Below are 15,829 nucleotides of genomic sequence, written 5' to 3' on the forward strand. Positions count from 1 at the left end.
GGTTTTCAGCTGGGCAGTCCTTCTTCTTGTAGTTGCAGGAATCTAATTTTCTAGGGTTCAGGGTAGCCCTTAAATACTAAATTTAAGGGCGTGTTTAGGTCTGGGGGGTTAGTAGCCAATGGCTACTAGCCCTGAGGGTGGGTACACCCTCTTTGTGCCTCCTCCCAAGGGGAGGGGGTCACAATCCTAACCCTATTGGGGGAATCCTCCATCTGCAAGATGGAGGATTTCTAAAAGTTAGAGTCACCTCAGCTCAGGACACCTTAGGGGCTGTCCTGACTGGCCAGTGACTCCTCCTTGTTATTCTCATTATTTTCTCCGGCCTTGCCGCCAAAAGTGGGGCCTGGCCGGAGGGGGCGGGCAACTCCACTAGCTGGAGTGTCCTGCTGGGTTGGCACAAAGGAGGTGAGCCTTTGAGGCTCACCGCCAGGTGTGACAATTCCGGCCTGGGAGAGGTGTTAGCATCTCCACCCAGTGCAGGCTTTGTTACTGGCCTCAGAGTGACAAAGGCACTCTCCCCATGGGGCCAGCAACATGTCTCGGTTTGTGGCAGGCTGCTAAAACTAGTCAGCCTACACAGATAGTCGGTTAAGTTTCAGGGGGCACCTCTAAGGTGCCCTCTGTGGTGTATTTTACAATAAAATGTACACTGGCATCAGTGTGCATTTATTGTGCTGAGAAGTTTGATACCAAACTTCCCAGTTTTCAGTGTAGCCATTATGGTGCTGTGGAGTTCGTGTTTGACAGACTCCCAGACCATATACTCTTATGGCTACCCTGCACTTACAATGTCTAAGGTTTTGTTTAGACACTGTAGGGGTACCATGCTCATGCACTGGTACCCTCACCTATGGTATAGTGCACCCTGCCTTAGGGCTGTAAGGCCTGCTAGAGGGGTGTCTTACCTATACTGCATAGGCAGTGAGAGGCTGGCATGGCACCCTGAGGGGAGTGCCATGTCGACTTACTCGTTTTGTCCTCACTAGCACACACAAGCTGGCAAGCAGTGTGTCTGTGCTGAGTGAGAGGTCTCCAGGGTGGCATAAGACATGCTGCAGCCCTTAGAGACCTTCCTTGGCATCAGGGCCCTTGGTACTAGAAGTACCAGTTACAAGGGACTTATCTGGATGCCAGGGTCTGCCAATTGTGGATACAAAAGTACAGGTTAGGGAAAGAACACTGGTGCTGGGGCCTGGTTAGCAGACCTCAGCACACTTTCAATTGTAAACATAGCATCAGCAAAGGCAAAAAGTCAGGGGGCAACCATGCCAAGGAGGCATTTCCTTACAGGGATGCATCCTCCAAAGGAGAAGTCTCTAGCCCTTGTCGTTCCTGCAGAATCCTCAGCTTCTACTGTCCAGTAGCAGCTTCTTTGCACCCACAGCTGGCATTTCCTGGGCATCTGCCCATCTCCGACTTGCTTGTGACTTTTGGACTTGGTCCCCTTGTTCCACAGGTACCCTCGACTGGAAATCCATCGTTGTTGCATTGCTGGTTTGTGTCTTTCCTGCAGAATTCCCCTATCACGACTTCTATGTCCTTTGGGGAACTTTAGTGCACTTTGCACTCACTTTTCAGGGTCTTGGGGTGGGCTATTTTTTTAACCCTCACTGTTTTCTTACAGTCCCAGCGACCCTCTACAAGGTCACATAGGTTTGGGGTCCATTCGTGGTTTGCATTCCACTTTTGGAGTATATGGTTTGTGTTGCCCCATCCCTATGTGTCCCCATTGCATCCTATTGTAACTATACATTGTTTGCACTGTTTTCTAATACTATTACTGCATATTTTGGTATTGTGTACATATATCTTGTGTATATTTGCTATCCTCATACTGAGGGTACTCACTGAGATACTTTTGGCATATTGTCATAAAAATAAAGTACCTTTATTTTTAGTATATCTGTGTATTGTGTTTTCTTATGATATTGTGCATATGACACTAGTGGTACTGTAGGAGCTTCACTCGTCTCCTAGTTCAGCCTAAGCTGCTCTGCTAAGCTACCATTATCTATCAGCCTAAGCTGCTAGACACCCTATACACTAATAAGGGATACTTGGGCCTGGTGCAAGGTGCAAGTACCCCTTGGTACTCACTACAAGCCAGTCCAGCCTCCTACATTGGTTGTGCAGTGGTGGGATAAGTGCTCTGTAACTACTTACCACTTTTGTCATTGTACTTTTCATAAGACAAAAATATACAAAACAAGTTCAGTGTATGTACACCTAACCAAAAAGTTTTGCATTTCTTTTCTCACCTCTTTTCTAAAGTGCTGAAAAGTACCTCTAACTTTCTAAAAAGTTCTTTAAAAGTTTAAAAAGTTTTTCTGTCTTTCCAAAAGTTCTGAAATACTTTTTCTTCACTTTTTCTATCACTTAAACACTTTCTAAAATGTCTGGCACAGGCCAAACTGTTGATCTGTCCAAACTTGCTTATAATCACCTTAGCTGGAAAGGAGCAAGGAGCCTCTGCATAGAAAGAGGTTTAAGTGTAGGGAAGAATCCCCCAAGAGAACTGGTGGTGAATATGCTTGTTGAACAGGATAAGGCCAGAGGTGGCACTTCTGTTGAAAAGTTAGCTGATGGTTCCCAATCTGATCCTGGGGCACCCCTAGCAAAAGATTTAGAAGGGAAACTTCCTAGCCTGCCCATTAGCAGACAACCTAGCATAGTTGGTATTGATGTAGAGTCACATCATACAGATAGTGTGGTCTCTCATCACAGTAAGAGTACTCCTTCTCATCATAGTAGAAGTGCTGTTTCTGTTAGCCAAGCTGTTAGGGTGCCATCTGTTAGGGACAGGTCTCCTTCTGTTCATTCTCACCATACTTCTGTTTCAAGGCATGTCCCACCCACCCACCCTGATGACAGAGTGTTAGAAAGGGAGCTCAATAGATTGAGAGTGGAACAAACCAGACTGAAGCTCAAGAAGCAACAGCTGGATTTGGATAGACAGTCCTTAGAAGTGGAAAGAGAAAGACAGAAATTGGGTTTAGAAACCCATGGTGGCAGCAGCAGTATTCCCAATAGTCATCCTGCAAAAGAGCATGATTCTAGGAATCTGCACAAGATAGTTCCCCCTTATAAGGAGGGGAATGACATTAACAAGTGGTTTGCTGCACTTGAGAGGGCCTGTGTTGTACAGGATGTCCCTCAAAGGCAGTGGGCTGCTATCCTATGGCTATCATTTAGTGGAAAGGGTAGGGATAGGTCCCTTACTGTGAAAGAAAGTGATGCCAATAATTTTGCAGTTCTTAAGAATGCACTCCTAGATGGTTATGGCTTAACCACTGAACAGTACAGGATGAAGTTCAGAGAAACCAAAAAGGAGTCTTCACAAGACTGGGTAGACTTTGTTGACCATTCAGTGAAGGCCTTGGAGGGGTGGTTACATGGCAGTAAAGTGACTGACTATGAAAGCCTATATAACATAATCCTGAGAGAGCATATACTTAATAATTGTGTGTCTGATTTGTTGCACCAGTATCTAGTGGACTCAGATCTGACCTCTCCCCAAGAATTGGGAAAGAAGGCAGACAAATGGGTCAGAACAAGAGTGAATAGAAAAGTTCGTACAGGTGGTGACAAGGATGGCAAAAAGAAAGATGGTGAAAAATCTCAAGATAAGCATGGGGATAAGGGTAAAACCAAGGATCCCACTTCAAATCTTAAACACTTTTCAGGGGGTGGGGATAAAACAAATTCTTCCTCTTCTTCTCAACCTGCACACATTAAAAAGCCTTGGTGCTTTGTGTGTAAAAACAGAGGCCATAGGCCAGGGGATAAGTCCTGTCCAGGTAAACCCCCTGAGCCTATCACCACTAATACATCAAGCTCTAGTGCCCCTAGCAGTAGTGGTACTAGTTGTGGGACTGCTGGCAACAGTCGAGTTAAGGGTGTAGTTGGGTTCACTTATGGGTCCATAATAGAAACTGGGGTAGTCAGTCCCAAGACAGTTTCTGTCACACCTAGTGGCATTGGCCTTGCCACACTGGCTGCTTGTCCCCTTACAATGGATAAGTACAGGCAGACAGTTTCAATAAATGGTGTTGAGGCCCAGGCCTACAGGGACACAGGTGCCAGTATCACTTTGGTGACTGAAAACCTAGTGGCTCCTGAACAACACATCATTGGACAACAGTATAAAATTATTGATGTCCATAACTCCACTAAGTTTCTTCCCTTAGCTATAATTCAGTTTAGTTGGGGTGGAGTTACTGGCCCTAAGCAGGTGGTGGTATCACCTAGCTTACCTGTAGACTGTCTCTTAGGTAATGACCTAGAGGCCTCAGGTTGGGCTGATGTAGAGTTTTATGCCCATGCAGCCATGCTGGGCATCCCAGAGGAATTGTTCCCTCTCATTTCTACTGAAATGAAAAAGCAAAGGAGAGAAGGCCTGAAAACTCAGGATCCCTCTCCATCAACAGGTAAAAAGGGTAACACAGTATCCCCTAACCACCCTGCCATTCAGGATACCATTCCTGTGGTGGGAGAAACCTCTCCTGGGGTGGCACCTGTTCCAAGGGAAACATCAGCTGGCAAAGCTGTACTCCCTGAGGTAGAAGTACCTCCCTGTGGGATAACTAACATTGGTGAGAAAAAGAGCACCATTTTAGTTAACATGGAGCATCCCTCCAACCCTCCCAGAGAAACTTTAGTGCAGAAACTCTGTACTGCCTCACAACACTTAGGACAGCATCCCTGCCCTAGTGTGGAGCTCATAGGACAGCATCCCTGCCCTGCTCCAACCCAAGAGAAACAGCATCCCTGTTCTCTCTTCCAGCCATATGGACAAAGTTTTTGCCCAGCCATGGCTTTTCTGAGACAGCATCCCTGTCTGGCATTTCCATCACTACAAATAGGTTCAGTGGACAATTCCCACTGCTCTAAACTAAAACTTACTGATAGAAACTCTGAAAATACATCTTCACATTGTGGCTTAGCTAAAAAACTTCAAACAGGGTGGTTTACATCCCCACAGGGAAGTAACCATATAGTGGATGATAAAGGGAGTAACCAGTCTATTGCAGAGCTACTCTCTACTTATCACCACTTAGACAATAAAGTCTCAACTGGCCAAGGTTAGCCTTATTGTCCTTCGTTTGGGGGGGGGGGGTTGTGTGAGAAAGTAGCCTCTTTCTAGCCTTGTTACCCCCACTTTTGGCCTGTTTGTGAGTGTATGTCAGGGTGTTTTCACTGTCTCACTGGGATCCTGCTAGCCAGGGCCCAGTGCTCATAGTGAAAACCCTATGTTTTCAGTATGTTTGTTATGTGTCACTGGGACCCTGCTAGTCAGGACCCCAGTGCTCATAAGTTTGTGACCTATAGGTATGTGTTTCCTGTGTGATGCCTAACTGTCTCACTGAGGCTCTGTAATCAGAACCTCAGTGGTTATGCTCTCTCATTTCTTTCAAATTGTCACTAACAGGCTAGTGACCAATTTTACCAATTTACATTGGCATACTGGAACACCCTTATAATTCCCTAGGATATGGTACTGAGGTACCCAGGGTATTGGGGTTCCAGGAGATCCCTATGGGCTGCAGCATTTCTTTTGCCACCCATAGGGAGCTCTGACAATTCTTACACAGGCCTGCCAATGCAGCCTAAGTGAAATAACGTCCACGTTATTTCACAGCCATTTTACACTGCACTTAAGTAGCTTATAAGTCACCTATATGTCTAACCTTTACCTGGTAAAGGTTGGGTGCTAAGTTACTTAGTGTGTGGGCACCCTGGCACTAGCCAAGGTGCCCCCACATTGTTCAGGGCCAATTCCCTGGACTTTGTGAGTGCGGGGACACCATTACACGCGTGCACTACATATAGGGCACTACCTATATGTAGCTTCACAATGGTAACTCCGAATATGGCCATGTAACATGTCTATGATCATGGAATTGCCCCCTCTATGCCATCCTGGCATAGTTGGCACAATCCCATGATCCCACAGGTCTGTAGCTCAGACCTGGGTACTGCCAAACTGCCTTTCCCGGGGTTTCACTGCAGCTGCTGCTGCTGCCAACCCCTCAGACAGGTTTCTGCCCTCCTGGGGTCCAGCCAGGCTTGGCCCAGGAAGGCAGAACAAAGGACTTCCTCAGAGAGAGGGTGTTACACCCTCTCCCTTTGGAAAATGGTGTTAGGGCTGGGGAGGAGTAGCCTCCCCCAGCCTCTGGAAATGCTTTCATGGGCACAGATGGTGCCCATTTCTGCATAAGCCAGTCTACACCGGTTCAGGGACCCCTCAGCCCTGCTCTGGCGCGAAACTGGACAAAGGAAAGGGGAGTGACCACTCCCCTGACCTGCACCTCCCCTGGGAGGTGCCCAGAGCTCCTCCAGTGTGCTCCAGACCTCTGCCATCTTGGAAACAGAGGTGCTGCTGGCACACTGGACTGCTCTGAGTGGCCAGGGCCAGCAGGTGACGTCAGAGACTCCTTCTGATAGGCTCCTTCAGGTGTTGCTAGCCTATCTTCTCTCCTAAGTAGCCAAACCCTCTTTTCTGGCTATTTAGGGTCTCTGCTTTGGGGATTTCCTTAGATAACGAATGCAAGAGCTCATCCGAGTTCCTCTGCATCTCTCTCTTCACCTTCTGCCAAGGAATCGACTGCTGACCGCCCTGGAAGCCTGCAAAACTGCAACAAAGTAGCGAAGACGACTACTGCAACTCTGTAACGCTGATCCTGCCGCCTTCTCGACTGTTTTCCTGGTGGTGCATGCTGTGGGGGTAGTCTGCCTCCTCTCTGCACTAGAAGCTCCGAAAAAATCTCCCGTGGGTCGACGGAATCGTCCCCCTGCAACCCCAGGCACCAAAGAACTGCATCGCCGGTACCCTGTGTCTCCTCTCAGCACGACGAGCGAGGTCCCTTGAATCCAGCAACTCTGTCCAAGTGACTCCCACAGTCCAGTGACTCTTCTGTCCAAGTTTGGTGGAGGTAAGTCCTTGCCTCCCCACGCCAGATGGCATTGCTGGGAACCGCGACTTTTGCAGCTACTCCGGCCTCCGTGCACTTCTGGCGGAAATCCTTTGTGCACAGTCCAGCCTGGGTCCACGGCACTCTAACCTGCATTGCACGACCTCCTAAGTTGTCCTCCGGCGGCGTGGGACTACTTTGTACAACTTCGGGTGAGCACTGTTTCACTCCACTTCGTAGTGCCTGTTCCAGCACTTCTGTGGGTGCTGCCTGCTTCTGAGAGGGCTCTTTGTCTTGCTCGATGCCCCCTCTGTCCCCAGACGCAATTGGCGACATCCTGGTCCCTCTTGGGCCACAGCAGCATCCAAAAACCCTAACCGCATGATTTGCAGCTAGCAAGGCTTGTTGGCGGTCTTTCTTCAGGAAAATACTTCTGCACGACTCTCCACAGCGTGGGGGATCCATCCTCCAAAGGGGAAGTCTCAAGCCCTTGTCGTTCCTGCAGAATCCTCAGCTTCTACTGTCCAGTAGCAGCTTCTTTGCACCCACAGCTGGCATTTCCTGGGCATCTGCCCATCTCCGACTTGCTTGTGACTTTTGGACTTGGTCCCCTTGTTCCACAGGTACCCTCGACTGGAAATCCATCGTTGTTGCATTGCTGGTTTGTGTCTTTCCTGCAGAATTCCCCTATCACGACTTCTATGTCCTTTGGGGAACTTTAGTGCACTTTGCACTCACTTTTCAGGGTCTTGGGGTGGGCTATTTTTCTAACCCTCACTGTTTTCTTACAGTCCCAGTGACCCTCTACAAGGTCACATAGGTTTGGGGTCCATTCGTGGTTCGCATTCCACTTTTGGAGTATATGGTTTGTGTTGCCCCTATCCCTATGTGTCCCCATTGCATCCTATTGTAACTATACATTGTTTGCACTGTTTTCTAATACTATTACTGCATATTTTGGTATTGTGTACATATATCTTGTGTATATTTGCTATCCTCATACTGAGGGTGCTCACTGAGATACTTTTGGCATATTGTCATAAAAATAAAGTACCTTTATTTTTAGTATATCTGTGTATTGTGTTTTCTTATGATATTGTGCATATGACACTAGTGGTACTGTAAGAGCTTCACTCGTCTCCTAGTTCAGCCTAAGCTGCTCTGCTAAGCTACCATTATCTATCAGCCTAAGCTGCTAGACACCCTATAAACTAATAAGGGATACCTGGGCCTGGTGCAAGGTGCAAGTACCCCTTGGTACTCACTACAAGCCAGTCCAGCCTCCTACAGTTAGTCACATCCTCTTTCGTTTGGGGGGGGGGGTTGTGTAAGGAAATGCCTCCTTGGCATGGTTACCCCCTGACTTTTTGCCTTTGCTGATGCCAAGTTATGATTTGAAAGTGTGCTGAGGCCTGCTAACCAGGCCCCAGCACCAGTGTTCTTTCCTTAACCTGTACCTTTGTTTCCACAATTGGCACACCCTGGCATCCAGGTAAGTCCCTTGTAACTAGTACCCCTGGTACCAAGGGCCCTGATGCCAGGGAAGGTCTCTAAGGGCTGCAGCATGTCTTATGCCACCCTGGGGACCCCTCACTCAGCACAGACACACTGCTTGCCAGCTTGTGTGTGCTGGTGGGGAGAAAATGACTAAGTCGACATGGCACTCCCCTCAGGGTGCCATGCCAACCTCACACTGCCTATGGCATAGATAAGTCACCCCTCTAGCAGGCCTCACAGCCCTAAGGCAGGGTGCACTATACCATAGGTGAGGGCATAAGTGCATGAGCACTATGCCCCTACAGTGTCTAAGCAAAACCTTAGACATTGTAAGTGCAGGGTAGCCATAACAGTATATGGTCTGGGAGCCTGTCAAACACGAACTCCACAGCACCATAATGGCTACACTGAAAACTGGGAAGGTTGGTATCAAACTTCTCAGCACAATAAATGCACACTGATGCCAGTGTACATTTTATTGTAAAATACACCCCAGATGGCATCTTAGAGATGCCCCCTGAAAACATACCCAACTTCCAGTGTGGGCTGTCTAGTTTTGTCTGCCTGCCACACACCAGACATGTTGCTGGCCACATGGGAAGAGTGCCTTTGTCACTCTGTGGCTAGTAACAAAGCCTGTACTGGGTGGAGGTGCTTCTCACCTCCCACTGCAGGAACTGTAACACCTTGCGGTGAGCCTCAAAGGCTCACCCCCTTTGTTACAGCGCCACAGGGCACTCCAGCTAGTGGAGATGCCCGCCCCCTCCGGCCACGGCCCCACTTTTGGCGGCAAGGCCAGAGGAGATAATTAGAAAAACAAGGAGGAGTCACTGGCCAGTCAGGACAACCCCTAAGGTGTCCTGAGGTGAGGTGACTCTGACTTTTAGAAATCCTCCATCTTACAGATGGAGGATTCCCCCAATAGGATTAGGGATGTGCCCCCTCCCCTCAGGGAGAAGGCACAAAGAGGGTGTAGCCACCCTCAGGGCTAGTAGCCATTGGCTACTAACCCCCCAGACCTGGCTACTAACCCCCCAGACCTAAACACCCCCCTAAATTGAGTTTTAGGGGCCCCCAGAACCAAGCAAGATGGATTCCTGCAACCTGAAGACGAAGAAGGACTGCTGACCTGAAAGCCCTGCAGAGAAGACGGAGACACCAACTGCTTTGGCCCCAGCCCTACCGGCCTGTCTCCCCACTTCAAGAAAAACTGCAACAGCGACGCGTCCCCCAGGGTCCAGCGACCTCTGAAGCCTCAGAGGACTACCCTGCATCTAAAAGGACAAAGAATTCCAGAGGACAGTGGCTCTGCTCCAAGAAGAAACAACTTGGCAACAAAGAAACAAACTTTAAAGGACTGCACGTTTCCCACCGGAAGCAGGAGACTTTCCACTCTGCACCGACACCCCCGGCTCGACCTGCGGAGAACCAACACTACACGGAGGACTCCCCGGCGACTGTGACCCTGTGAGTAGCCAGAGTTGAGCCCCTGAGCCCCCCCAGCGACGCCTGCAGAGGGAATCCAAAGTCTCCCCCTGACCGTGACTGTCTGCTTCTAAGAACCCGACGCCTGGTAAAGACACTGCACCCGCAGCCCCCAGGACCTGAAGGATCCGATCTCCAGTGCAGAAGCGACCCCCAGGTGCCCCTCCCCTTGCACAGGTAGTGGCTACCCCAAGGAGCCCCCCCTTGCCTGCCTGCTTTGCTGAAGAGACCCCTGGGTCTCCCATTGAAACCTATTGCAAACCTGATGCCTGTTTGCACTCTGCACCCGGCTGCCCCCGTGCCGCTGAGGGTGTACTTTTTGTGCTGACTTGTGTCTCCCCCGGTGCCCTACAAAACACCCCTGGTCTGCCCTCAGAAGACGCGGGTACTTACCTGCTGGCAGACTGGAACCAGTGCACCCCCTTCTCCATTGAAGCCTATGTGTTTTGGGCACCACTTTGACCTCTGCACCTGACCGGCCCTGAGCTGCTGGTATGGTAACTTTGGGGTTGCCCTAAACCCCCAACGGTGGGCTACCTTGGACCCAACTTTGAACCCTGTAGGTGGTTTACTTACCTGCAAAATTAACTGGAATTGTTGAAAATTGCACTGTCTAGTTTTAAAATAGCTTATTGTCATTTTTGTGAAAACTGTACATGCTATTTTGCTGATTCAAAGTTCCTATGATACCTGAGTGAAGTACCTTTCATTTAAAGTATTGATTGTAAATCTTGAACCTGTGGTTCTTAAAATAAACTATGAAAAGATATTTTTCTATATAAAAACCTATTGGCCTGGATTGTCTTTGAGTGTGTGTTCCTCATTTATTGCCTGTGTGTGTACAACAAATGCTTAACACTACCCTCTGATAAGCCTACTGCTCGACCACACTACCACAAAATAGAGCATTAGAATTATCTCTTTTTGCCACTATTTTACCTCTAAGGGGAACCCTTGGACTCTGTGCATGCTATTTCTTACTTTGAAATAGTACATACAGAGCCAACTTCCTACACCCAAACACCTCTGTCAGTGTGATTAACTAGGGCCCACTTTGTTGGGGACTTCTGAACCACATATAAGCTGGCCTACAATCACTTTCTTTGCAAGTTATTCAACTGTGTAAAAAACGTTACCTTAGTTATTGCCCCAGATATGTAACTAATGACTACATCACCTATATCACCTTTTTCCCCCAAAATTAATAACATGAGTTAAAAAAAAAGAGCAGTAGCCCCCTATCTTCATGGGGGCAGACCTTGGTGTACTCCTCTCAGTCTAAACAGACTGCATTACCATGAGAGAAGCCTACGTCATGGCACACACTATGATCCATGTTCACCCTTGACAAACAATCATTACTAGGGAGCCAGCTATTGTTTCAGTTTGGGCACTGAGGGCAGGGGTCTACATCCATCACCATGTAGGGGACCTTTCCATCTCAACTGCCACACAATTTCCATTCTGCGTGTAACTTGATTTCACTCAAACACAAGGTATACACCAATGGTCTTCAAGTGCTGTGATTGCCCCCAGCATGGCTGTAGCTGCACTGACCCCATGCTTCCACTTCCTCCTGTTTCATGCTGCTCTACTGCCTGGCATACACAAGTCAACGGTGGACTTGGATGGAAAGAATATTCCCAATATTTCTAAAGAGGGGACCAGGTACTAGAAGTACTCTTTACTGGTCACAAAATACTGGTCACAATTTGAGACCAGTATTTTAGCATCCACTAAATATTTTTAAGAACCAGCCTATTTACTAATAGGTAAGTTCTTACAATTTCAAATCATAGTGGGTCAGAATCCGACTCACCCCATGATTATTAATGAAATGAATCACAAATTGTGACGACTCAATACAATTGGAGACCATCACAGGGATGGTGGCCTGTTTGTGGTAAGCAGACCACTATGTTTGTGATTGCCTTTTAATAATGCATTTGTTTTTTTTTAAATGCAGCCATTTTCTGGTCTCCCCTCCTAGACAGCACATGCGCTGTCTTTTGCAAGATGATTGTTAGCTTAAAGGTCTGCCCATTGCTTAGCTTTGGGTGGCTTCATTGCCACTCTCAATTGCATGCTTGCTTCTTGTTCGTTAGCATGCATGGGCTTTCCTTACTTTACTTACTAATGTTTATTTCTCCCCTGGAGCATGTAAGCCTTTTTGTGTCCTTCCACAGCCCGCGTTTTCAGGCACAAGATTTTCTTTTTTTAATCACCTATGAAAGTGCCTCTGTTTTACATGTGTGTCCCTAGTGTGCTTCTATTCCTCTCCACACAATTCTCTCTCTTGCTTATGTGCTTCTCCCCTTCCCCTCTATGATGCGCTCACCATCGTGTCCTGCCTCCACTCGCGTTGCTTTCTTGGCCATATGCTTCTCCCTCTCCTGGCTTCATGGTGCTCTCTCTAACTCATCCATTTCCTTTCCTCCCCCTCCACACATGCTATATGTTGCTCTTGTCCTTTCTCATGTGTCCCTCTCCGCACCCTCCATGTTACTTCCCACACCTGCAACCTCTGTGTTGGTACCATAGCCCTGTGTTGCTAAACCTCCCACCAGTGATACTTCTCGTTACTTCTTGTTAATAAAAAGAAACTAAACTGTTTAAAAACAAAAGTTTCCTTCTTTGGTTGTTTAAAAATTGGCAATGGTCCTCTGTACCACTGCCTACTCTTCAATAAATCTTTTCTTTTAAAGGGACCCCTTCTCTTTTGCAAAACATTAGCACCTCCTTTGAGATGTTGTAACTGATTCATAAGGAACTGGTTTGGTATTTGGAAGAGATACCGACAACATGCACTGTCTAGATAATGAACTGGTATCCACTTGGAATCCCATTTTTGTGAGTCTCACAACTTTTCCATTTCCTAAAATGGGATTAGTACACAAGAGAAAGCATTTTAACTGTCAAAATGCTGAATTAGAGCATTTGCAACAGTTATCATGGCAAGTACATTCGTCTCTATGCTCCTAAACCCAATGCCAAACAAGGTTGTGCCCCCACCAGTTTGACACATCCTGTGCGCAAACACTGTATGCTATCTCATGCACTGGCATTGTGAGCCCCTGTCAGATCCTGTTCAGGCCAATAGAGCACACGGAGGCTATTGGGCCCAAACTATAGCGGTTGAGGTTGTTTGCTACTGGTGTCTGCCCTACTATGGCTCTGCAATCTGGGCCACGTTTAACCATTAGCAGGTGAGGTAAAAGTAGTGGGGCAGCATGGGGGGCAATAGAAAAACAAAAAATAATGTATCTGCTGCTTGATGCTCTTCTGCTGTGCACAGGTTAAGGCTCCCAGACTCCCCTATGGCCAATCCAGACGCTGCTCTAATGCTGGTAATACCCATGACAGCTGTGTCAGGACTGGGCGGAGCGGCTGGTTTTGTGCTTCGTCTGGGCCTGTGAGCCTGTGCCTGCTGTTGTCCTCCACCCAGCAATGCAGCTGGGTTGGAGAGAGGTGAATGCACATGTTGGCCACCCTAAGACAGCTGACATGTGCACTAACAGCAGTGCCCACCACTCCTCCACCATTCTTCCTATGGCCCGCCCCCAAGATTCTGCTCCTATCGAAAAATAAAATGATAATAAACCAGTTATCATTTTATTTTTCGTTTGCCTCTGGTAGCAGGGGAGTGATGCTCCTCTACCATAACAGAGGAGCCACCACTGTGTTTAACCCTTTCTGCACTTGAGTCTTAAGCAGCGAGTGTGAGCAGTCACAAGTTTTTCAGGGAAATACTGCTGGAAGCTAAGAACTCAACAGCCAACTAAGAGACACAATAACTTAAAGTCCATGTTGCCTGCTGTTTGGTTCTGCAGCAGTTGGGTGGGGGAGGGTCAGGTGCAGTCCTCATCTGGCCAAATGAAGACAGGTCCTGTGACAAGACAGTTGCGGTTCTCACTCGACAGTGACACAGGCCTTCCGACATCTGCAAATGCAACACCAGATCACAGCCCATAGTGACTGCCAGGCAGGTTATTGAACTTTTAAAGTCTTTTGTGTGCAATTCTCAGCACAAACTGTGGATAGATGCAGAAGACACATTCACAGCATGTGTTGCTCCTGGCTCTCTTTTCTCAACTAGGCTGCTTTCTCTGGGTGTTCCTCATGCGGGGAACACAGTGGGCTTCTTCTCCTTGACGTTCTCTCCTTTACTCTTTCAGAACGAGGCACACTTCCTGGCACTAGGCAGAGCCCCAGCTCCTCCAGCAGAAAGTACAGACTTTAGGTGGTGTCCCTTCATTTCTCCAAGACAGGGTATTAGGTAGACACAGCTCTGGCCACGCATCAGTCCTTGTAATACTCTGTGGAGCATTCCCTTCCTTGGTCATGAAAAACTTGGAACTATAACATCCTGATATCACATGTTCACTGTATGTGCACACACATACACAGCATTCTCATGGGATGTTAGAGTAAGAATCTAGGATCCACATAACGGCAAAACTTCACACGAAAGGGTTTCATAGTCCACACTCTCACTGACACCAAGGAAAAGGTCTGATCAAACCCTAAAGCACTAAACACTGAGTGCTGCCACCATCACCTGATGTGATACACCCAGAGCCAGGACAGTAGTCCACTGTCTCTATAAGGGTATGCTTGGCGCGCCCCCACTGGTCATGGAACAGGTTCTGGGCCTCGCATTGTCATTGCTAGTCCTAGGCGTGTGTGCATATGCTGGATTAGAGTTACACCAGGGCCAAAATAAAAGCTAGGATACCAGTTTCACTCGCAGTTAGGCACTTCAGGCAAGGATACACGTCCGTTCACCATGCAGGGGACATTCCAGTCACAACACCACCTTTGGCACAATCCTCTTTATTTTTCATTGGCAAACAGGGGTTTTGTTTGGACCTCTCTAACAATGGATATAACTGACCGCCAAGGACTCTTTCTTCTTTTAAAGAACTTTAACTGTGAGGCACTTTATGTTTTAACGCAGATTAAAGAACATCAGTGGGAACAAACATATCCACAGCAAACTAATAACTCAATAAAAAACATGTCATGCAGTTAGTAAATTCACCATCGTCATAGAATTTTTGAAACATGCTGTTACTGAGTCGCTTCTACAGTCAATTATCCTTTTTTTGTTTGGGTTTTTAATATAAAAAAGTGATGTGCAAAAAGTAAAAGTTAAATCAAAAATGCTTAGTTCACGTTTCTCTGCTTGATGGCATTGGCTGCTTTTGTAAAGGACGCATTCAATCAGGATGCCTCTTCAAAGCACATATAAACAAACACCTGAAATTGTATGCAGCACTTCAGATTTTTTAACCTGGATGTCACCCATGCCTTGCGTTTGCTCCTACTCGCCCCACACTTCTCCAGTGGTCCATTTCTTTTGTCTAACCCCGGAATGGCCCTTTCAATGCCCTTATCCATGCCTTACGTTTACCCCAACAAACCCCATGCTGATCACATCTCTTTGTTCCTATTTCACCTTTACTCCTGCCCCATGCCACGAATGTGCCCACCACCCTGGCTGTACCCCCACTATCCCCATGTGCCCCCGTCTCTGTGCTGTGATTTCACCTTTGCCCTTCCCCCCATGCCACAAGTTTGCCCACCACCCCGGCCGTACCCCCACTCACCCCATGCTGCTCCTGTCTCTTTGCTGTGCTTTCACCTTTGCTCTGTTGATTTATCCAGAGCGTGGAGTTTGGCTCCGGCCCTGAGCTCAGAAGGCAGGGGCTGCGCTTTTGGGAAGTGACGAACACATCCCAGCCACTCCCCCCACCCGCTCATATGGCTAGTGGGCAATGTGGGGGAAGACAGAAGATACCTGGGATCTGTAGAATCTGACGTCAGGTGGTGTACTGGCAAGGCTGTGCTGGTCCAGTAAGAGAGTGCGGGCGTGGGCTGAACATCTAAGGGGAAACTTAACCTCACCCACCCACAAATGTAAAGCTACACACCAA

At 47.8% G+C, this 15,829-nt stretch overlaps 1 protein-coding gene across 2 annotated transcripts in view; it reads right to left on the reverse strand.

The window, feature by feature from the left end:
* MASP2 (MBL associated serine protease 2) overlaps nt 1-15,585 on the reverse strand; it is a 352,398-nt gene extending 336,813 nt beyond the window's left edge. For both annotated transcript variants that reach the window (XM_069241231.1, XM_069241232.1), the window contains exon 1: nt 15,503-15,585. In XM_069241231.1, coding sequence (XP_069097332.1) covers nt 15,503-15,507 — 5 coding nt within the window. In that variant the 5' untranslated portion in view covers nt 15,508-15,585. The remainder of the gene's footprint in view (nt 1-15,502) is intronic.
* Between the last annotated feature and the right edge of the window lie 244 nt (nt 15,586-15,829).

The sequence above is a fragment of the Pleurodeles waltl genome, chromosome 6 (genome assembly GCF_031143425.1).
Source record: "Pleurodeles waltl isolate 20211129_DDA chromosome 6, aPleWal1.hap1.20221129, whole genome shotgun sequence".
Taxonomy (NCBI): Eukaryota; Metazoa; Chordata; class Amphibia; order Caudata; family Salamandridae; genus Pleurodeles; species Pleurodeles waltl.